Raw genomic sequence first — 25,150 nt, 5'->3', positions numbered from 1 at the left:
CCTTGGCATACTATTCACTCTATTAGGCCAATTTCTACTATATTTTCAGCCATCCCGCGGGGCCTGGTAGAGGTTATTGTAAACGCGCCATATTGTGTTTCTTACACATGAAGGCTATCATCTATACACCAGGATTTATCTCAAAGGGCTTGAATAACAAATCTAAATACAAAATGATATGTGACAACCCCTGCATGGTTTACATTGGAAAATATATCAAAGAATGCCTAGACGTTAGAAATTCCTCCAATGATTGTAAAAGCCCACTCTCATCCCATACTACACACTTTTGTATTAGGTAGATTAGCCTTATGGAACTGTAGTTAAGTACCAGTAGATGCCATACTTTGTACCTTGTACAACTGTTGTGCATTAAAGTTATTAAAAGGAGATAAACAAACAAACAAACTTTTACTGTATAAAAATAGGTAAATACATCAAAGAATGTTTTGAATCTTAAACTTACAACTAGTTGTAGAAGTGATACGTCAGACCCAACATATTCATTTGTATCCAATTGTTCATTTGTGTGTATAGTTGAAGAAGACCTACCGAAAGTCGCTGTACTTTTGGTTTGTCGATAGCGATTTTCAGTATGATAGCAGTTCTTTTGAACAAATTTGATGGGCCAAGTCGTACATATGTACATGGAAACAGTAAGAAAATTCTACATTTCAGTCTTATGGGTTACTCTACTATCTGTACTTGTGGATGAAGTTGATTCTCTCATAGTATCGTTATGTACAGGATATCAATATTAAATTTTAGTTCATCAATTAGCATTCCAGGGGCGTACAAGACTCGTACACTCTACCCGGAGATGACATGTTAATCTCGCTTCTACGCTCTCCGTGTGTTTGTTGACTTGTTGAAGGAGTCAATGACGCAACAGAGGGCGTCACAGTTGGCACTCTGTACAGTCTGCATGCTGCTCGTGTATATTTCAGCACCAGGCTGCTGGTGGGTCAATCAGATATAATGCCGATACATTGCTTTCAGAATTTTCCTCCTCTTCTTCTTCCAACATCCCTCGGTCCCACACGGAGTGATTGGGATCTGCTTTACACCCAGAACACGTGTTGTCTGTCAAAAGACGGCGGGCGGGGAATACATCACACTTTATTCAAGTTGAAAGAAGGCATCGAGTCTTCAGGCAGTGAACAGCTCTGAGTAATAATGGCACCACAGTCGTGTTTCTTACGTGCAGTAATCAGATTAACCAGCGGTTTTTCCATTGATCCGAAAGAATTACAAAATATCATCCCCCGCGCTGTAAGGTAATTGGAAGGTAAAGAATATATTGCACCGCTCGTATCCGGTACTCCATCGCAGGCGCTATCTATCCTAACAAAGTTCAGCTGCCTACGCGCAAGTCCTGCCTCACGAGTAGAACCTGGCGCGCGCCTAAGACAAACACTCCCGGAGACCAGCCGCGGGTGCTATTAGTTAAAGTCGGGCAAAGCCCCACAGGAGCATCATCCTCCACGCTTTTGATGAGGTTCTCACGGGCTTAGCCCGACTTTCCGTACTATCGCTGGGATAATCTGCGCTCCTTACGGCCGAGATACGAGATAGAAGTGCAGGCTCAGCCGGAGTACGAGAAATCTCAGGAGCCAATTTGGAGAGAGACCTTGCCGAGCGGGGGCAGTGTTCTTCGCGGGTTGCACAGCTGTATTAAAGTACGGCGAATTGGAAAGCATCGGAATACGCTAGCGGTTGGTGAGAGGCCGGCAGCGTATTACTACGCTTCGTCCCACGAGACTAGAAAGGAACGCGGAATCACCGATAGTGGACCTGGTTGTGTTTTTTTCTTCTGATTTATGGCTTGCAGACGTGTTCGGACCAGTTCAAGTACTGTTGGAGGCGCGGCCCCATTTGTCGGCGCTGACTAGGCCGTCATTAGTGCGCGTGGCACAGATCGTGTGTCATTGAAAGCATTGCCTGTCACTGGTCCGGGTGCATTTCGCTCTCCATAAATCACAACACGCTCCCCCACTCCGCCGCGGCCAGAACGCCTCGGCAGGTGCCGCGCACTTCCAACACAGCCAGGCGGCTCTCGTCTCGCTGATTAGCACTCGTCTCGTCAGTATTCCGAGGAGGCCGCACGGTGGAGGAAGCGGCTCAAGGTTTTCTCCATGGTTAGAGCCGTCAGACAGCTTTACAGAGCAGTTAACGGTCGCCAGTGACAGAGGCAATCCCTGTCACGCGCTACGCACTTCCTCCGACCCTCTCATCATCGCGGATACGCCACCACGGAGTTTGACAGCGCCGCGGAAGAGGAAACAATGCTGGGCGGAATCAGCAACATAACTAACAGCACAGACGTTAAGGATGTCAAGTCCCGGGTCTTCATCGGCAATCTTAACACGGTGAAGATTCCTCGAGCGGAGGTGGAGAGCATCTTTGCTCAGTACGGAAGCATCAAGGGTTGCTCTATCCATAAGGGCTATGCCTTCGTGCAGTATACCAACGAGGCCGACGCCAGGGCAGCCGTGGCCGGAGAAGACGGAAGACTGATAGTCGGACAGGCTCTTGGTGAGTTGGGTTTTATCACGTCTTCTCCATTTCAGTGACTAATGATACAACTCTCAGTACTTCAGTACCAAGGTCAGTGTAGCTGCGTTTTCAGATGAGCAAAATGTGCAGTAGAAAAGATATGAACGTCACTCAGTTAAGTGATGACAACAACGTATAAAAAAGCATCCTTTACATCTGCCTCTCCCATTGGTATGGCAACCACTCCAAGCTCTGACATAAGATGTTTTTGCAAGTTGAAGCACATTTCTGAGTGACGTAGTGCTTTCTACCTCGCACAGAGAGAGTCCCTTGTGGACGCATTTGATTCTGCCAAAGTGATGCACACATGGTGCCATTGTGATATCATAAAAATGATGGATGTTGAACACACCGAGTCGTGTTGAGTCTGTGCTCTTCACGGTTGAGCAGCGAGCGATAATTCTTTTGACACTTGCAGACCGCGGGGAGGACTTGAATCAGCATCTGATGGTAAGATATGTTCTCAAACCAATACTTGGAAACAAAACAGAACGTACATAACATTTCAAAGCCGTCTGCTGGATATACTAGTATGTGGAATCTGATGACAGCTTTGCTGAAGAATCTGCCCCACTGCCGTTAATGTTCGTTTACTGCCCGGTGATGTACGGCTGCGTAGTCCGTACCTTCCCCTGGGTGTATAATCTACTCCAGTTACACTATCAAAACGATAATTAATCAAAACTTGAGCGACTTTCACCCGCCACCCGTTAGGATCACCATTTGTCAGCGCGCTGTCAGACCAACTGCTACAGGAGGTCATTAGTATGCCCATACGGTATGGCCTCCCGTTCTTCGGGTAATCCCTCTTTAATCTGACAATACTTAGCAAAGCTTCTTGGGGCCCTCACACGAGCATTGAGTAGTCTCTACCAGACTAACCGCGCCGGCTATAGGGAGAACATTTGCAGGGGGACTTTGACCATGGAGGGTAACATTCGCAGCCGCAGTTAGGGTTGCAATATTGGACCCTCTCTCCGTAGCCGACTCCCTTCATACAATTGACTCTATTTGGCCAATTTCTGCTATTTTCCCAGCGACCCGCGGAGGCTGGTAGAGCCTAAGCATTGAGCGCAGAGGTCGGCATTTGCGAGACTAGGCATTTGCCACTGCTGCTCGCTGTCACTATGACTATCTTACGCCAAATGAAGGGTTTTCTGCATACACGTCGCATCTTTGTCGCTTTCTGGCTCCCTTTCAAGACGTCCTTTGCTGTCAAACATTTCGAGATACCCAACAGAAATTACGATGCCTAACAAGTTGTGAAAAGATATGCCTCCATCGAAGCGAAGCCGCGCTATTCCCAAGTGTAGAAGGCAGCCATCGTTCTATGCGGCATTGCGAATTTGATGTATTGCCAAATGCCGGCGGTCTATTTGATTAACTCCGAACTCTGCAAGCCTGGCTGTGCGGAAGTCTCTATAATGTAAACCGTTCGCTGTATTCCATTTCTGTCCTTCCGCAACTGGGTAGCCCGAATCGTCCACGCTGTGATTTTTATGAAACGTTTACCCTAATATAATCGTTCCGTGCGATGTTCGCCACCCTACCCTCCCTGATATTCTATAGGCGTGCACTGCGATGACTGGTGATTAAATGAACGCTAAGAGACCGTAGTGCAGCCCTCAGGACAAATCAAATGCAGTGCGAGATGCGTCTTCGATCCCAGGAAGAGACAATTATGAATGTGCATACGAGTGCCCCATTTATTAAGAGGCGCACGCATATGTCGGGTTGAGAATGCAAGGAGATCATCAACAAGTTCCTGCCGGATTACTCAGAAATAGGCCGCGCGGATGCGGAGAACCAGTCTCGCCCGTCTGTACAATTTATGCAGCGTTCCGCCTGCGGTGTTTGCCCCAAATAGGCACCGATTTCACGGTCCTGCGTGGCTAGAGTAAACCCTGCGTGTTCAGGTCACCCCCACATCCCATCAGTTACAACGGACGGCCTCATCTATTTTCTCCGTGGCCTTTTCCAGGGATCCGGCCGTGCCGTGTTTGTACAAATCCGGGGTTCCAATCTAACGCATAAATCCAGTAGAAGTGATTCACCCTAGCGTGCCCGGGCGTTTATGGCATGATCACTTTTGAAAAATTCATCAGGTCGTAAAAAGACATCAAAGGACATTTAGGTTGCTGATGCGCATGAAATCATTTGAATTATTACCTTGAAAGCATAATTTATATTAACCAACGTAATATGTTTACGCTTTTATTCCGCTGTGTAAGGTTCACATGCAAACGGAGTAGAACGGTTTCTCAAAACGTCTGAAACATAGAAGCCTGTGTAGCGTCAAAAGATTGCAGTTCATGACTCATTTGAACGGTTCCCTAATGCTGCCATCAAATACGTTGAACACACAGTTCTATAAGTATAGACATACTTCATTATTACAAGAGAATAATGTATGGCGTCGTGGTGGCGCAGTGGCAGGTTGTTTCAAACCCGGGGTCCCCTGATTTGTCTCGTTGACGTTTTGCCTTTGGGAGAGGCACTTGACACGATTTTCCCCACTTCACTCAGGTGAAAATGAGTACCTAGCTTCGGTTAGGGACGTCCCTCGGATAAGACGTTAAATGGAGGTCCCGTGTTGGAGAAGAGCCACACCTCGAGCACGTAAAAGAACACACCACGCTTATAGAAAGGAGTAGGGGTCCTTTCCACTGTGAGTAGATCAAATATATCTGTCGGATATGCAGCTTGTACTGTTCAGTACAAACCTGGTGTGTTAGACATATAGGCCATGAGGCGTTTTACCGGGAATCCAATACAAACCAACAACTAGGAGGCCTAAACCTTTACCACTTCTTTATTACATCACAAGCTATCTGCCACCCAAAAATCAAGACCACAGCACGTCCAGGTCAAAAGATACAAAAACAGAAGCTCTGCTGCAGTACCAAAGTCACATACCAGGGGGACCAAAATCGACCTTGAACTTCGGCTTCACAACACCCGCCCACATACCAAATATCATCGTAATCTATCCAGAGGTTCTTGAGTTATGCTGACTACAATAGTCCGGAAACACAAACAGACACACACACACACACACAAACAAACACGCCAAAAACAATATTTCCATTTTTTCATGGAGAGAAAAATACAAACCCCAACCGCCGTGAGGTAACGTCGGCGTCTTATAACTGCATGGCTTCGAAGTGACGACCCACCGTTCCCAGTGAGCGTAGTTATTGACGACTTATTTGATGGATCTGCTAATCATTTGCTGCTGGCAACTTTGTAAATACGCCTTCAATGGACATTTGTGTGGCGGAAAAGTCGATGCGCTGTTACATGTGCTTCACTGTATGGTGAGCGGCTTATCCTCATTGTGCCCGCTGGATCAATAACACCGTGGGTAGATGAAGCTATCTAGATAGGACTCGGAATGCTTTACATGCCCATTACATGTTCATTACTTGCCGAGGTTTTCTAGCTTTATCAGTGTCAGTATCTCTGCTGAACAACATACGCCAACGAAATGAGTTGTTCGCGGGAACAATATCGCCACGGGGTAAGTTTGATGAATACCCTGAGATTGTGAAAATATAAAGAAATGAATACTTCCTCCAAGCGACATCTGTCTCGACTAATGTATTGTGCGTTTGCCTGTCTCTTAATCACATTCAAGTCGAGTAATCTGTGCTGCCATCTTTGGCCTCTACTCTGCTTTATCTGAAATTGGTCGCTCAAGCAACAAAGTCCATATGGTAATGAACATACCGGCATTTGGCTTTCGCATAACGTTCCATATCAAAGAACGATACTCATCCCACGCACCATCAACAGATCTTACTTAGAAGTTAAAGTTTCAAACAAAATCGACTCCTGCAGTTCCTAAAAAGCCGCTAGGGTGGCAAAAATAAACAATTCACTCTCTGTTGCAAGAGCTATCGGCCAGTCAGAAATCACGACCATAGCATGTCCAGAACATGAGATTTCAAAACCGGATGTTATGCTGCAGTTCCATAGAGAGCCGCTAAGATGTACATTAGCGAACTTGATCTTCGTTTCTCCAAACCCTACCAAACATCATAAGCATCCATTCATGACTTCTCGATATATGCTGTTCACAGACATGAACACGGCACCGAAAACAAAACCTTCTTGGCGAAGGTAATTAGCAAACAAATATTCTGTTTTGTACCAGTGGCCACCCAACGTTTACATTGGCAAAAAACGCACCACTACTGTCTATCACTATATTCATTTAGATGTCATGGACTTCCTACTTCTCAAATCAAGTACAACAGATTTAAATACAGACAGATTTGAATACATCTTTAGATGCAACAGCCACCACAATGCAAAAATAGGTAAATACGTAAAAGATCGCTTTGTTACTTGAAAACATAGAGAAACTAATGATTAGACCCACTCGATTATAACACCATATCAAAGACTTATGCTAGCCCTTATTGTATTAGTAAGTAGGATAGTAAGTTTAATTTCAAACCTCTACATTGTACTATGTTTAATGGTTGTTGCCATAGTACCGTGAACAATTGTCGTGCAATAAAGTTTTTCTTCTTCATTATCTAAAATACAGTTCACCGACACTACTTGCTCTATAGCTTCCCCTGTGCATTGACTTTCATAATAAGCTAGTAAATAGGTCAGAATCAGTGCATACGTGAACCGTGAATACCCCTTGAAGACTACTGTAAATGCAGAAATGTTCGCGGTTTTCGCGGCGACGTTTCACCGCGACCATTTTTGTCCAATACTGTAGCAGTATGTGACTATAGCGCTGCCACAAACTTAAACCACCGCAAATCCTCCATTTTCGCCTTAGCGCGAAATAAAAACCACGCGAACTTAAATGCATTTACAGTACTTGACCCTTTCTTATGATTTATGGACTTTATCATCTTTCACCAGGGCAGTCTGAAAACAACAGGCTTTAAGTTTTAACGCTCTTTTTTCTAAAAGTACATCTATCGATTGTTCGCCATTCCTATCCCCTATTAGACCGTCTTTGGTTTTTAATAAACTGCTCGGAGCTTGTTTGCGGCGCAACTTCTCCAGAAATCGACTCACATTACTGCAGTCAATCGATATTTTGTAGAACTGCATACTCTGCTTGACCTGTTTTATTCTCATATTCCTCTGGCTAATGGCTGCTTATTCAGTCACGACTTAATAAATGTCTGTTCCTATCTCACTGCAGCAACAAATAGGTATTTTAAATCTAGATTAATCACGTTTACACGCCTGACATATATCTATTTATAATACCCATGTTTGTACAACAGATCAGTAATCTTTTTGACTCACAAATACACAATAGATGGGTGTACAACGAGGAAGCAGTGGGAGTTAGGTAATGTCATGATGAATGGCAAGCCTTAGCAATAAATCTTCAAAAGTAATGACGTGACTTAAGAAGTATTCGGTAGAAATGTGGGTAAGGAATGAGGTTCTGCAATAAAATAAATCACCATAAAAATTATATCAATTAACTTGATTTTGAAATATATCTTCTTACTCGCTAGTTCGTTACCAAACATAGTCATAATGATAGTAATAACAATACATCTTAATTGTATTGCATGCGTTATACGTTGTAAATACAAAAAGTCAACTGTGTATATCAACAGGAAGACATTATATGATTCAGACTCAAACGAACGATTACATGAATAAAGAGAGAGTTGGCATTTTGTCATCAATATAAAATTGTCACCACCTGAGCTCATCCGTCCTGATCAAGTTATTTTTTTAGTAATTTCTATTGCACAATTATAACATGTGTACACAATGAAATAGAAAAATAACAGGGTATTTACACATTGTTGCAGAGGCCATTCCCATTGGCTTTATTGACTAGGGTTTGCTCCCTAGGGCGTTATTGACAGGGGTGTTTCATGATCTCTATATATTTTGAAAAAATTCACAATCATCAAAAATGTTAGTTTGAGAGACTGGGCAGGTTAGGAGAACTTGTATCCTGATCACTTGTGCCGGTGGTATCTTTTAATTACACACTTTGCCTAATCTTAGCTTCTATCGTCGGCTTGTCCTTAATGGCTTCGTCAGTAATTAGATTTTGTCAGCGAAAATGATTGCACAGGGTAGCAAGCTGAACATAAAATGGCACTTTGGTGGGAGAGGGTATTAGGGGGGAAATAATAGCAGGCATACAAAATATATGGGCAACCACGCTTCAAGTAGTTGAAAGCGTTGAAATTTGAAAACCTGTGGCACATGAATGTGTATCTCTGTTATATTGTATCTGACTCTTACCTCTTCACTCAATGAAAAGCGGCCTGCGTGCCGATTTGAGCTTATCATGAATAAAAAAAGGTTCAAACAAAAACAAACAAACTTGGTAATGTTCTTTGGAAAAGGTTTGAACATTGCAGATGTACAACTTTGTTAACGTGCACGGTACAATGTATGGCAACAACTATTAAAATACAAATACTATTTACTAATCCAAATAAGGGCTAGTATAAGTCTTTGTGTTACAATCGAGTGGGGTTAATTGTTAGTTTCGAACATGCCGTGAGAAGTGTAGCCTTCTTCTCTGCTTTGTAACCCGCATTTCAGCTGCAACCACGCTGCAACCACTGGGCGACCAAAGATTTGACCAAGGAGGTTTTATAAAACCTCCTTGATTTGACAGATCCAGTTACGGCGGCCATTTTTAATTTCACGGGGTCAGCTGGGGGTCATGCATCAAAGTGAGGCTCAGGGTGTACTGGGGTAGGCCTTATAATGATATAACATAGGTATTCCATCCTTGGTGGTACATTTTGCGCCTCTAATGTGAAATGCTGTGGTACATGCACCTGGCATGTGTAGAAAGTATTGTCATAGATAAAGAACAAATCTTTTTTTTACGTTTCCTGTGCTTTGTTTTCAATCATAGTTTTACAATTTGTATCATATTCCAATTATAAAATCAAAGATCACACAGATCCAATTTTAGTCGCTGTACGGTCACTCTGCGATCGCCGTCTAGTGAAAACTTCCTACTTCAGTCTTATCCAAGTTCTTATCAACTTGAAATATGTCAGGCACATCATAGCCAATGCTATCTTGTCCCAAGTAAGCTGTTGTTTTATAAAACTACATTTGCCTAAAGCCTACGCATCTGAAATCACAACGAGGAAATACAAGATGTGCGGTTAAGTATGGCCAGATGTATTTGAATACAACTTATGGCCCTTTGATAGTCACTCGATCACAAGGAAAAAGATTCTCACAACGACGACGAAATACTTACTTTGAATAGCATCGGCGTGTAATCCAAGCTATCTGTTGAGTGCTTACCGTGAGCTGCCCATTATAGATACTCAATAACAGACGCTCTCGGCAAATCTTCGCGAGTCAGCATTGAGTTGAAGTGGTTGACTATGAGACCAGAGTGGTGAGAGACGCCATAATTCCTGGATCATACTATGTGGTATACAAAGACCCATTAGTTTTTATTCCCGACTACAGAGGGTACCTTTTGTCATTCGTTCCCACGCACTGGCGTCCGTTCGATCAGGTCTATATTACACCCAGGGGAAACATCATTGAGTGTATTTTCCGTTCGTCGCTTCCAATAACGGGCAGGGGTCTCCGCAGCCATTTGTAGCGCGCGCAGACAAAGGAGCAGGTAAACAGGGGGAGGATAACAAGGCAGGCGTCCTTTAGTTAGAGAACTATCGATCTGGTGAAGCTGGAGAGAGCGCTGAGAGACCTTCATGTGTGTGAGGGGCGGCCAAATTGGACCGTTAGGCGCGGAACGCCCGGGGATCATTCTGTGAGACACACACACACACTCTCTCTTTCTCTCTCCCTTTCCACAAACAGACACACACACATGTACACACACACACACACTCTCTCTCTCTTTGTCTGTCTGTTTATCTGTCTGTGACTGTCTGTCTGTCTGTCTCTCTCTCTCTCTCCCTCTCTTGTTTTCAAACCTGTACAGATCAATGACGAATGACAAAATAGTTCAGATCCGTCCACCCTTCGTCAGTCGCTGACCTCACTTAACCTCATGTCGAGCGAAGAACTCTTTATCTGCCATTTCTCAATATTTGGTACAGACGAATCCGTAAGAGAAGGAGTCTCAGTTATTACCCTTCTTCCCTGGTTATGTCAGCAGCGCCTGAGACGGAGAGGTCAGTCACCGCCTAGCTCCGCTGCACCGGGAATGAGTAAATACAGCATGTTTCGCCAATACTCCTCCCCATGCAATAATGGACGTTTTCTAATGATCTATTAAAGCTACATTTGTTCATTGCGCGTTTGTCCCTGCAACATGACCTCAGGTAACCCGAATGGAACATGCGTTCTTTGGCCAGCAGCAATTGGAACACGCGGAACGTTAGATAGAACGTGGATTCTTTGGCCAACAGCAAATGGAACGCGCGGAACCTTAGAGCGGAGTCCCTCATGCCGGTGGACCTTGTGTGTGATAACACAAAGTGACAAGTTGACCGGCGCCTCCCTCCAGTACTGACATCCATACTTAACATTGTCAGCTGCAATCAGTCCGGGTCTCTTCAGAGTTTAACCCTTCCGTCCCTTGAGGTCGCCCGTTAAGAAAGGGGTATTTTGGTGGAGGAGTGGATAGTTCTGTAGGGCAGATTTACTTTGCATTTCCAATGGGAAATCTTGTCAAATATTTCGGTATTTTTTACATGAATTTTCAATGCAAAATAAGCAAAAACAACATCAAAGTCTGAGATTGAGTAGATATTTTAATGCCTTCGGTTATTTTGTTCATTCAGATCCCTACAGTGTACAGTAGTACATAGGGCAGCAATTGTACTTGCTGTATCAGTAGTAGGGTGCATTTTTACAGGAAGTGGTTACTAGTTCTTTCCTTTTAACGTGCTCGAGACACCAGGAGCATGGGACCCCCATAGTACGTCCCTTCTGAAAGATGGGTGCAGCCGCAACCGAGCTGCCTTTCCCAGGATTGAACCGGGGTCTCAACTTCGGTTACTTACATCAAAAGTAATCTAAAAAGTAAGCTATATTCTACAGAACTTAACTGGATTGCATTATATTTTTCCAGAACGCTCACATCTTTTTTCTTAGGACGACAGTTACCGAACGGATAACAGAAAACAATATACGAATCTCAGGAAAGTATAAGAAACCGATCCCCCGGCCTTCCTAGGTGCAATAGATATTGTGTTTCACCCCAAGTGACTGTCTGCTACCATGTTCATGTTAGAGGGAGTTTGGGGAAATATTACGTGCGATTCCACTGATGATTGGCATTTCCACTGCAAAGTTCAGCACTCAATCACTCAATCAACCGCACATGCTAATAATTCCTCACTAGCACACACAGATCCCTTATTTCGCCTGACATTTGCTTCTAATACTCCGACGTGTCTTATTGAATCGAAGAGAATAACGAAGAAAAATCCGCAATGCGTGAGGATGTGTTGAAAACAATCTGAATGTTCTGGATAAATCATTATTGATATAATGTGTCTCAACGCAAACCTTATACTCAAACTTACCCTAAGCCGCTCTAAGAACTTCAACAAGGGATTTAACGTTATACATGTAATCATCCTTACAAATGCGAGATGGTGTCTTCTCTCAGTGATCTATAGAGATAATATTCGCCGCTGCCGACATTAATCAAGGCAGCTTAAAGAAGAACAAAAGAAGAAAAATCAATGTTCATTAAGTCTCGTCAACTTGTCTGTATGGTTTATTGATAAAAGCTCGCGAGGATAAGTGGAGAATCGCTATGATTCACCTCTTCGATCAATGTTTTGAACTTGTGTAAGCTAAAACTTTATCACAGGCTGACGTACATGTAGTCGGCATGTGGTACAAGCTTCCTCTCCTTGAGTGCCCGATCTATTGACACTCCTACCACACTCGACCGAAACCTCTGCTTGGAGAATAGAAGCCCCCCTCTCACTGGACCCGCGGCACGTTGGCGGCATCGCTGCGTCCTAAACTGGATTTGTGTTACCCTTGACTTTATAACGGGAATATCAAAACGTACAAGTATGACCAAAAAGACAACAAAACACACAAAGCTTAAAACGATTTATTTTTTGTCGACGAAATTCGTTGAGTGCTTTGTCAATTCAATCGGCCGCAGCGACGCCGCCAGCGTGCCGCGGGTCCAGTGAGTGGGGGGCTTAAGTCTGGTAGAGACTAGTTCGGATCCTCCACGGAACCCTTCAACGTGCTTGACAGAGGAAATCATCACGTCTAATCCCCCTGCTCGGGTTTATTACCCGTCTACTTACATACAGGGAAAATGATGTTCGTAATTATAGCTTCTCTGCGCGTCCGCCGTACAATATAGACATTGATATCATCAGTTAATTTGGAGTTTGTTTAGTCTTTCTTAGGGAGGATTTGTGGTTGTAACTTATGTTTTTCGTATCGTAATTATGTTGAATACTGCAAATTACGTTCCATTGGTAGAAAATAATGACACAGAAACTGTCTATCATGTCTTATCATATATTTCTGTGGTGCCATCAAATGAAACAAAAATCATGGCACGTCCAGGCCAAAAGATACGAAAAACGGAATTTCTGCTGCAGCACCAAGGTTACACACTAAGGTGGCCAAAATTGACCTTAACCTTCGTCATCCCAACACCTACCCACATACCAAATATCATCACAATACATCAAGAGGTTCTACGTTAAGCTAACTACCAAATGTCCGGAACACATAAACATACACACACACACGCACACACACACACACACACACACACACACACACACACACACACACACACGCACACACACAACAATAATATCTCCATTTTTCATGGAGATAACTGGCTAGAAGATGAGTCATCAAAAATCACGACAAAGTGCACTTAAAGATATAAACGTCTAGTTACATAGTGATCTATCGTGAAATTACACAACATATCATAATGTAAGATAACATATCACAACACAACACAACACAATAAAACTGTCATAACATACCACACACACGTATCAATGACTATCGTGTTTCAGCGTACAAGAATAACACAAGCTGACACTCTACGACACAAGTCATTCTGATCTGAAGAACATGGCCATAGCCTGGGTGCCATCCTATTTCTACCGGGGCTCCTACATTCGCTACCCTAAAATTAGGATAGCGAGTGTAGGAGCCCCGGTAGAAATAAGATGGCACCCAGGCTACATGGCCATTCGTCGTGTGATAAATGAAGGAAAGAGCAAGAGTGTCTTCACCAAGAAGGAGAGAGCAATGCTCTAAAGTTCACAACGATAATGTTCAATGTAAATATAATGCCGATATGACAGCAGCATGATTACAGCTTAGAAGTGTAATCAACCATATGGTCGTAGTCATTAATCAATATGTAGTTTGGACTGCATCGTATTAGTCTTCGAGTGTAGTGGTATAAAACAGCCTAGATTCCACCCCCATTCCACTAGGACGGAACTCTCTCGCCGCGCGCTCTCTGCGACCTCGAATCTAACAGAGAGCCCAATTAATTTCACAGATAAAAAAACAAATCTTGTTACGCTTTGTGTGTTTTGTTTTCTTTACAGTCATTCTTTTACATTTTGCATGATATTCCCATTGTAAAGTAAAGGGTTATAGAAATCCGATTTAGGTCGCAGCGACAGCGCAGCGCGATCGCCGTCTAGTGGAATGGGGGCCTTATATGAAATGTACAGAACACGCCAAGTAATATCATCTAATGAATGAAACAGTAAAGTCGGTCGAAGCAGTGTTGGAGACGGTATCCAACGTTTTAACCAATGTGTGAAAGCCGCGTGTAAAGATATCTATTGCAGCTGATACAGCATCATCAACCATTGCCAAGACAAAGAGGTAGATTCTAAACTTCTGCAAGACAGTACATGGAAGGAAAGTAAGGAAAGTAATCTCGAAACAGTTCAGCTCAAATGAACTCAATGAACAGATGAGCTAATCTTCCACTGGTCGTGACAGAGAAGACAGACGCTATGTACAGTATTTACAGGTTCATTGTACTGGGGAAATTCCCTTAGCTCTTTTCGACAAGCACAATGAACAGTGGACCACGGCTTAACGTCCCGTCCTAAGGCAGCTACACGTTGACGAAGAAAAGAAAACCAAGATTAGCTTGGGAGAAGTCTGTTTGACTTGAAAGAGGGACTCTGACAAAGATCGCCAAAATATTCAAGTCCTCTTCTATCCTTTGGTCTAACTATTTGGCCGTTGTGGCACCACAGAGGACCTTGCAACCAGCTTTCTCCACCCTTCTCGGTTTTCTGTTTTTCTTAGTGTTTCACTCAGTGTCATTCCTGTCCATTTTCTCTGATATCATCCTCCCATCTTTTCCGTTGTCTGCCTCCCTTTCTTCCTCCCTGGACGGATCCTTGCATTATAGATATGGCTAGTCCCGATGACCGTGACACGTGACCGTACCACTTCATATTTCTTTCCTTTTCTGTGGTTGGTTAGGAGGTCTTCGTACGGACCGATGTTTTGTGTACATTCACCCCCCCCCACTTCACAATAACTGACGATACAGATTCTAAAGTACAAGGCAAGGTTAGCTTCAGTTTCCAAAGCATGCTTCAAAACATCTCATGTAGAGACCGCCGACTCAAAAAGCGATATCTTTCTGGAAAAGGATTTCTTCCACACAAAGTCCCAAATCCCGAAAGCTTTCCAATGCCTTTTATTGAGCATCAGCGAAGACGTTGCCGGCCTCCTCTGGTGGCTATCGCGGGAAAAACGTCGTGGAAGTGCGCCACCCGATCCCGAGATGTCTGGACGGGAGCTCCGTGGAAGTGTTCGGAACGTATTCGTCAACTTGTGCTTCTACATCGGTACTGTCATGTCAATACACGTGGGATAAAATACTGCGAGTGGAGAATACAAAGTAGCCAGTTCGGCGAAACATGTGAACCTCGGTATCCTGATATACTGTCGCCACCGTGTCTGCGTTACCAACCTATGAACTATCATACACAGTTCAGAGAGAATTCATAGCAACTTCTAGAACAACACTGTGAAGATAACAAAACCTTGAACTTCTACAAAACAACGTTCGTTGCTTCATTCAGACAGTAGCACATAGGGTAGCGGGTTTCCTTGCTATTTTTTTTTTCTATTTTATTCAGATTTACCACATTTGTGGAAGGATTGACATAACAGGTGAACTATCACCTTCTTAAGATGTCAACCCGGACCAGACTGTAAGGTTTGGACCATCGCACACCGGGGCATGCCCCTACTCTTTTTCGAAAGGTGTGGTGGGTTCTTTTACGTGCGCGGGGTGTGGCTCTCCCCAAACACGGGATCTCCATTTAACGTCCTATCCGAGGGACGTCCCTAACCCTAGATGAGCTAGGTACTCATTTACACCTGAGTGAAGTGAGGAAAGTCGTGTTAAGTGCCTTTCCCAAGGGCACAAAGTCGGGGCGCATGTTCAGACATGTCTGGGGGCAGGCCGGGTTCGAACTGGGGTCCCCTTGTTTGACAGTCGGATGTTCTATCCATTACGCCACACGACGCCACGTATTTCAGTAGCAGGGTATATTTTTACAGAGAGGGGTTGCTTTCACGTGCTCGATGCACAACAGGAACACGGGACACCCATTTTACGTCCCTTCTGCAAAAAGATTGCAGGCCCAACTGAGATGTCCTAACCCATGATTGAACCGAGGTCTCCTAGTTAGCGCAACTAATTGGAACCAGGAGCTCAACTGTAATGCTGCTATCGGTTGAGCTCCAGGGACATCCCTACAAAACAACATAGGTAGACTTATGTGAAGAGTACATGCACCTTGAGCAACGTTATAGCTTAACTGAGCGTTGATTATTACTAAAGAGTGCCGTCCAAATATTGAACGTAGATATCTTTTTTCTTCTTCATCATCATCATCATCATGTTTCATACTCTTAACAGGTTGGAGCGTACACAAGTTCATCCTCCGTTATTCTCTATTGTACATCATTTTAGTCAAGTCTTCTCCACATAAACAAATTTTCGACTCGATAAGATTCTTCATAGTCACAGATGAAATACAACATGAAATAATAAAAAGAACATATCTGACCATCGAAACCCGAAAAAGTAATAAAACTAGGAGGATCAGAATGGGAAATGTGTTCCTAACGACAACCGTGGGAAATAAGTGTAGATAAGAACTCCGTTAGGATTCCCATGTACTCTCCATGCAGAGGCTGGTTTTTGACGTGTTTTAGGCGTTTTGCCAGGGTTTCTACTGTGTCGGGCTTTCTATTTTGTCCCGTTTTCTTTATGTCGCCAACCAACATATGGAACAAAATAGAAAGCCAGACAAAATGCCTAAAACACGTCAAAAACCAGCCGGACCCATTCCTCTGCTTGGAGAGTAATTCCCATGAGCAGTAAAAACAAGCAAAAAATTACGATTCCTTATCTGACTTTTCCTAATGATCCAAATTAGATGCGAAGTCTGACTGAATTCCCAGTGTGCTTGGAAAACAAACATTAAGATTTCTTATCTACTAATGACGATGATTATCAAATGAAAGGATTTGTAACTATCTTTTACATCATCTGTCTCTAACATTAAGATCAAAAGGTCTTCAGGTGCAACGAAATGCTGTACACAACAGTTTATCTCCATCTACCAATTAGATGATTTCTAGAAGCGGTTGATAAATCTTTAATGACGGAAGTCACTATGGAAATGTAAATTTGAGAATATCATGAGACGTTATGCATTTTTGTAAACATTCCACATAATGAAAGCAATCAATGTTGAGAATATATACACAAACAAACTAGGCATGGAAGCAAACACTATGTTCGTGTGGTAACGTATGTCAGTATCTTTGATAGATGAATAAATGAATAGCAAGGCCACTGACATCTTCCGGCGTACGTAACGCACCGGTTTTGTACAGGAAGAGCAAGCTGGGTAAGACCAGACTGTAAGTCTGCTTTTGTCACACGGGATGGACCCCTACTTTTATCGATAAGCGTGTCGGGTTCTTTAACATGCTCGAGGTTTGGCTCTTCTCAAACACGGTACCTCCGGCCTAACGTCCCATATATGCATCCTAGAGGACGTCCCCAACCGAAGCTAGGTATTCACTGAAGCTGGTAGATATAACCGGGCTCCTCCTAGTGATAGACTATCTATATTCTATAACGAGAACTATGTAGAAAATGAAGTACACTTTATAAAGATACTGTATACGCAATTCTCTTGTTAGTACCATACTGCTAGACCAAAGATATGTACATTTAACAAAGGAGGAAATGTTAGCACATGTAATGTCAGCAGCTAATTACGATGTGATTAAAAAAAACTCTGTGAGTTTGTCTACACATGTTTTAAGCAATAAACTTCATTGTCAGTGTCACCTGGGTGAAGTGAGGAGGTAGGAGCAAAGTGTCTTTTCCAGGGGGGGGGGTGCATTAGGGCCTAGGACATGGATTCAAACCAAGTATAATCTATGAGTTAGTGACTTTGACATGTTCAACCAGTTTTTCCAGTTGCCATTGGCATTATTTTATGTAAATAGCAAGAGTATGCAAAAATGGCTAATGCAATTATGCCATTTTATTTATAATGGAGTAAATGGGAAATGGTTTTGGTTTTCAGGATTTTATGCATATCCTTGAAATATGCTATTAACAGTAATGCAAATAGCTGGATTCTACTGTACCTTTAGATTCTAGGTCAACAACCCTAACCTCAAGGCAACCTTGCCACCATTGGTTAAAGTGGAAGAGTACCTTCATGAGGACACAAAAGCACAATATACAGTTACTGGCACTCACCAGTAAAATGATGCTATTTCAAACCCAAGAAATAATTCATAAAGGACGGCAGGCACCAGCTGTTCAGGCACGTTTTATTGAAGTTTTCTTCATAAAACTCTGCTTTTCCTAAGAAGCATCATCTGCAGGGTACATATACACTTAAAGTACCACATGGTGCCATGTTTAATGTCCATGTAACGTGCCGGTTTGGACCTGAACGATACCATTTGAGAGAGGGAGGGTCCATAACAAAACATCTAAAACTTAAGCCGTGAACAACTCATTTACATACATGACATATGAGCATTGAAACATGTTCATTTCTGCTATGATTCTGCTATGATTCTAACGACGTTTCAATGGCAGTCTGTCACCTTTATCAGGGCAGCACTGACCGGTTCTATTTCGCACTGCAGCTAGATGTCGCTGCTAACAATACGGTCCCAACAGATATTGTTAAGCAACAATAATGAGACACGTCGGCTGTTATCACTTCCTTGGTTGTGAATAAAGAACGTTGTTATTCAGTCATTCACCAGCCTGATGAGACTGAGGTATTTCTGTAGTATCAATGGCAAAAATCTTTTCTGTGACTTCTTCAGATTGCAACCTGGTATCGGAGCCCAAAACGAACAGACCAAAGCAAGGACAGAAATCAAGAGCGTCTCCTCCGTCTCCACACTTGAGGTACGTCTGTTGTTGAGTTTGACTTCACGGAAGGGAAACATATTGTTTTTGCTCCGTTTCTTCTTCTTCTCCAAACAAATAAGGTCAATGACATGGACAAACGGCTGTCACCATGGTTACTGGAGGTATAACAGACACCCTGTGGTGTTCTATTACAATATGTAGCAAGTGGCAGGGCAGAGCTGGTCACCATATACTCTCCAAGCAGAGCTAGGGTTTCAGCTGGTTTTTAACGTGTTTTTAGGCGTTTTTGTCATGCCTTCTACTTTGTCATCGTTTTTGTTGTGTCGCAAACCTTGGGTTTGCGAGACAAAAAAAAAAAGACAAAGTAGAAAGCACGACAATAACGCCTAAAAACACGTCAAAAACCAGCCGAAACCCTAGCTCTGCTTGGAGAGTAGTCACCATACACATATATGTATATGAATGGGCTTGAATAAAACTAAGTAGAGCAGTAATTTGTTGGGCTGCGCTTGACCATGTAACTAAAGGTTAACATCATATATTTTTTTGCTAATGTTGCCAGTTTAGACAATTGCTTTCTGTCTTCTTTGCGCTACTACGGGGAGGTACAATAAGTAAATATACATGAGGCATATTCACCTCTGCTCGACTTTCGATGGCTGATTTGTTACCAGTTTGCACCGACGTCATAGGTACGTCATCACTATGGCAGTAGACAGTTTGACCACAGTAAAAGCTTCCCGGGCCTACACGACGCCACACCGATTTGATCTGTTGGTTGTCGGATTCTAAAAGACTTTTCTGAATTAGAAGATCAACATAACCAGAGTCTGAGAGGAAATTCTGTGCCTCAGTACACACTGGGACATTCAGGTTTTCCTCCAGATCTTTTGTTTGTATGGTTTCCTCTTCATAAAACCCTATGTCCGAGAACCAAGTACATTTATATACATTTGTGCCACCTTAAGCCTCCCTCTCACTGGACCCGCGGCACGCTGGCGGCGTCGCTGCGGCCGATCGAATTGACAAAGCACACATCGAATTTCATCGACGAAAAACGAATCTTTTTAAGCTTTGTGTGCTTTGTTATCTTTTTGGTCATGCTTGTAAGTTTTGAATAATATTCCCATTATAACGTCAAGGATAACACAAATCCAGTTTAGGACGCAGCGACGCCGCCAGCGTGCCGCGGGTCCAGTGAGAGGGGGGCTTAAAGAGACAATTATACAAAAATATTGCAACCTGAAAATGCCTCGTGCCGATAAGCAGCTTCCGCAGTAAAGTTCCTAACAAGTATCCAATGTGCATCAACCTGACGTGACGGTGAATCATGTGCCTATAACCGTGTCGTAAATGTCTTGCAGAAAACATCCCGCCATAAATGGGCACCTAGCGTACAAGCCTCCGCTGTGCCTCATGTACGAACTGTGTCCACCGGGAAGGCCGGCATGCAGGTATGTAGCAATTTGAAATCTTGACATCTACGAGCGTGATCCGTGTACAATAACTAACGTTCACAATCTACATGCTTTATTGGAGTTAAGGGAATGTGTATATGTGAAGCATGATTTCTCACTGCTGGCCACAGCAGTAGCTTAGTTTTACATCTTGTTAGAACACACGATTGATATCATTCGCACTCGCCAGCAAGTCGTAAAATACACACTTTAAAAGCAACAATACCATGGTAACGGTACCGACCGAGAGATATATCCCGGAGAAACTCGTAAAACAAGAATATCATATATCGCTGACACAGAACACAAAAATTCCCGCTTGACTGACTATCTAGGTCCAGGCCACGACTCTGTATCTAATAGGGAGCAATCTGCCAATATCTGTGTGAATAATGAGACAAGGCAGAAACCCAGTTGTTTTCCGTGACCATGAGTAGTTATAGTATTATCTGCAAGTTGTTGTCCGATGGCCAACTGTTAAGCCCCCCTCTCACTGGGCCCGCGGCACGCTGGCGGCGTCGCTGCGGCCGATCGAATTGACAAAGCACTCAACGAATCTCATCAACAACCAACGAATCTTTTTAAGCTTTGTGTGTTTTGCTGTCTTTCTGGTCATACTTGTACGTTTTGATATTCCCATTATACAGTCAAGGGTAACACAAATCCAGTTCGGGAGGCAGCGACGCCGCCAGCGTGCCGCGGGTCCAATGAGAGGGGGGCTTAACATAGAACAGTATAAAGTATTCCTACAGTACACGATAGCAACGACGACAAGTGCAACAAGTAACTATTCTAATAAGAACTGGAGCGGGCCATACAATCTTGGCTTTTGGGTTTGACTTTTTTTAAGCGGTGGAAGTCGAAGTGTCTCACTTTTTCTGCAATGAGTGTGTTTCGGGAAGTGAACAGGGTTGTGGTCTTCTTTTCGTCAGCAGACGTTTGGAAATTTTGGTGTCTTTTTTTTCCTTTCCTGGTCGTTAGAGGGGCAGTTGGAGACAAAATGTAACGTTATTTCGTCTTCCATCGCCTTTGACACACAGCAGTTACAAATCCCTCCTCCCACAGTACGATGGGTATGCTGTAAAATAGAAATGATAAACGGCTACCGAAATTCAAGCCCACGGCGAGGTCACGGACAAAGTCTTGTAGATCCTACCGGGTATACCGCACGACTTGAAAATGAATGTTTTTTAGATTTGAATCTATATCTCCTTATCTGGCTCGAAGGTTTGCACCATCTCACGGTTTCCATGACCACGGGCCTCCACCGCCGCTTCTGATTGGTCCAGCGATTCCCAAGCGGCCTCGTCTTGGTCCCCCTCTGGCAGTTGCCATGCGGAGAAGCCATACTCGCATCATGCGGCACACGAATATGTCAAGTACGTATCTGTATCTGTATATAACCGCCATTCGGCGTAACACACAAGCTTTTGTATCTATATAGCCGGTATAACCGTCACTCGGTGTAACACGCCAGCTTCGCAGGCACGCGGCGTGGCAGCAGCTGGTTTTATTACACTGAACGGCCTGTTACACCTCACCTACACCACATCTGACTGCAACCGTTCTGAAAAGCTATTGAGTGAAAATGACTCCTACAGTACTTGATGACAACGAGTTTCATTCTCTCACTGGACCCGCGGCACGCTGGCGGCGTCGCTGCGGCCGATCGAAATGACAAAGCACTCAATGAATTCAATCCACAAAAAAACGAATCTTTTTAAGCTTTGTGAGTTTTGTTGTCTTTTTGACCATACTTGTACGTTTTAAATGATATTCCGATTATCAAGTCAAGGGTAACGCAAATCCAGTTTAGGACGCAGCGACGCCGCCAGCGTGCCGTGGGTCCAGTGAGAGGGGGGCTGAACTGCCGAGGTGCCGATACGTTCTGATACCCACATATATCCACAGATGACGGAGATATTCTTATCTGTGGACGATGCAAGCGGCTCTTCTCAAACATCCACCGCCTCCAGCACCATAAACTGGTGGGCTGCAGACCGCACGTCACCTGCGGCTGTAGGAAAAAGGACCTCAAAGTAGACGACTTCGCAGGTAATAAACTTTCACTACAGCTATCAAATGGACATAAGAAGCTCAGGAAGTCAATAAAGTAGTGGCCGGGTGAGTACATAAACTTGTCAGAGAAAAGTATTGCATGTAGCAAAGGGCAAAACGGCTAGCAACAGACACAGGGACAAGTGGACGGAGAATCATGACGGCGACTTCAGTTTTAACCGAACCACGGCGATATATGATGATAATTTTCATGAAGTCACACTGCTAGTAGCTGATGATCAAGGAAAGAATCCTTCTTGTCAAACTTGCCACTTTACCAATAATTGAAAACCTTGTGTTATTGTTGCAAAGAATCAGTTGCCGAGCACGTATCATTGTTTGCACTGATCTATAAGCAGATCGTCCGATCGCGATGGCAAGACAGTAGCCATGGGCCGAAACAGTATCCAGTAGATCTGCTTAGTGATTACAGGTGAAAGTAGCCATCCTTTTCCTCAGGCGAATACTTCAAACGCGCATCTAAGTTTATCAGGAGGGGTTCAAATGCTAAGGGATATGTAACAAGCAGTAAACACTCAGTAGGCAAATAGTAGTGGACAACCTCGAGCCAACCGCACACACTTACGCCACATCTTCAGAAGACGCTGTAGCCGCATAGTTTAGAACTTTATTCAGGCCCACGCCCAAACTAGTTTCGGTTTGTGTGTGGCTTTCTTGTTTCTAACACTGTAACTTTATTTTTCACGGTCACCTCTGTAGTGTGAACTTATCTTCACCGTGAAAAAAACCTGTTGTGATTATTCATGATTCCTTCACACATCTGTTCTGTAAATCACTTGCCGCCACCATGAAGTTAAAGTTCAGCGAAAATGTCCATTTTCCTTACCCAGTGAAATTTTGCTACCATGAAGATAAAGTGAATTACAGTATTCCTTCCCTCAGGTGGGGGGGGGGGGTCCCTGTGGTGTAGTGGTCTGCGCTTCTGGTACTTGCCACATCTGGTTCAAATTACTTGGACCAGAAGGCCCGGGTTCAAGCCCCAGGTAGGACACTTCTGGACAAGAGGCGCATTGAGTCATACCAAAGACTTTGTAAAAATGGTACATACTTCTGAAACAGTATGGAAGCTAAACACACTTCACTGCCAGTGGACTAGCCCCCTGCTACAGTGATTGCACCACAGTGTGGCCCAGGGCTATGAAACGGGGATGGGCACCGCCCTATACACCTTAAGATGTGGGAAGATTTTAACTTTAACTTTTCCCTCAGGTGACCAGCCGCCCGCCTCCCTGTCCTGTGCGGAGTGCGGCCAGTCCTGCAGCAGTCCGTGGGACCTCCTGCAGCACGCCTCCCTGCAGCACGACAACACGATATACCTGCAGGAACACGAGGGGGAGGGGGGCGAGGTCATGTTAGGGGACGCCGACGGATCCGAGGGGAAAGCCTCGTTGGAGATGGAGAGCGACGTCACGTCGTCTGTTTCTGGAGAGAGCATGGACGAACAGACGAACGGTTTTGTTAACGACCTGAAACTGGAGAACGGTCGATGAGTTGTGGACAGGTCGCTACTGGGGGAAGCGATAGGGTGCAGTTTTATTCTCCCCGCGATGTGGCGAGTTCACCAAATCGTGAGATCTTTTGTTCACTTGAAAGTTCATCTGTGTTGGCAGAAGTTATTCTGAATCAAAGTTGAACTGTAACGTTAATTGCCAATACAAAAAAAATGGACTTATCCAAATTTTCGACTGATTAGCTCCAGCCTTTGTCAAGGAATAAGCAATTCACTGTTTCTGTGGCGTCTATGCACACAGAACACGTGACTCGATAAGCACTGGATCATAAGTTGTAGACAGTCCACAGCGGCAAGTCCTATTTTTTGTGCTGGCAATAACAATTCAACCTTGATAACGGGATCCTTTGCTGTTTGGTGGGCGTCCTGTCGTAATCAAGTTTGTAGCTTCTTTGCGATAGTTTTCAAAAAGCATATGTAGAAACCTGGTCAACGTTATGTCATATGAATATCTTCTTTGAAGAAAAATAACAACAATTGAAATTGATCTTATGGGGGTAACGCTTAATAAGTGTTATTCAAAGTTGTCGACAATGAGTACTGACGTCTTTTTTGACCATGCCTCTTTGGTTAGAAGTGATGTAGATAAATAACATTTACTATGTTGTGAATCATGATCTTTTATTTCCGTTTATTCGCTTCGCTCAGTGTCGTAACTGGTGATATGATCCCTTCACACCAGAGATGATCTTAGCCTCGCTGCTTTAGCAATGGACCGTTCCAGTCGAACACCATAAGCCACGCCCCCTGTTCTATTTCGAACACCTCCGTCAAAAATAGAACAGGGGGTTCTGTTCTATTTTTGACGGAGGTGTTCGAAATAGAACATGGGGCGTGGCTTATGGTGTTCGACTGGAACGGTCCATTCTTTGTGGGTTATATTGACAGGTGCACTGGTGAAGTATTGTATGATCGACTCACAGACGTGATCGTTATCAAAGACGGATATGTGAGGTAGTCACCAGGATATGGCAACAGTACATCTTCATTCTATCGTTTGTTGATGAGATTGAATTGGCCGTTTTTATGGTAACTTGGGCCGTGTTGATGTCATTATATGGATTCCATCCCCAAAACTGATGCGAGCGTACGAATAAAAAAAAGGTTTGTTAAAAAAATTGCCTTCATTATGAAATCTACGTGATCAGGAAGATTGAACAAAGCTAAACA

General features: G+C 43.7%; 1 protein-coding gene across 1 annotated transcript; it reads left to right on the top strand.

The window, feature by feature from the left end:
* Nucleotides 1–1,017: 1,017 nt before the first annotated feature.
* LOC136448916 (heterogeneous nuclear ribonucleoproteins C1/C2-like) lies at nucleotides 1,018–25,150 on the top strand. The gene is made up of 6 exons (XM_066448624.1): nucleotides 1,018–2,535; nucleotides 18,886–18,970; nucleotides 20,299–20,388; nucleotides 21,619–21,770; nucleotides 22,303–22,446; nucleotides 23,680–25,150. The coding sequence occupies exons 1-6, from the start codon at nucleotides 2,286–2,288 to the stop codon at nucleotides 23,958–23,960; spliced, it is 1,002 nt and encodes a 333-aa protein (XP_066304721.1). The 5' UTR covers nucleotides 1,018–2,285; the 3' UTR covers nucleotides 23,961–25,150.

Source organism: Branchiostoma lanceolatum, chromosome 14, assembly GCF_035083965.1.
Source record: "Branchiostoma lanceolatum isolate klBraLanc5 chromosome 14, klBraLanc5.hap2, whole genome shotgun sequence".
Lineage (NCBI taxonomy): Eukaryota > Metazoa > Chordata > Leptocardii > Amphioxiformes > Branchiostomatidae > Branchiostoma > Branchiostoma lanceolatum.
This window is presented reverse-complemented; position numbering and strand designations above follow the sequence as displayed.

Coding starts and splice junctions, on each gene's coding strand:
- LOC136448916 (XM_066448624.1), top strand. CDS start 2,286: ATGCTGGGCGGAATCAGCAACATAACTAACAGCACAGACGTTAAGGAT. Junction 18,971..20,298: donor CCTCCGTCTCCACACTTGAG/GTACGTCTGTTG, acceptor AATGTCTTGCAG/AAAACATCCCGCCATAAATG. Junction 22,447..23,679: donor CAAAGTAGACGACTTCGCAG/GTAATAAACTTT, acceptor CTTTTCCCTCAG/GTGACCAGCCGCCCGCCTCC.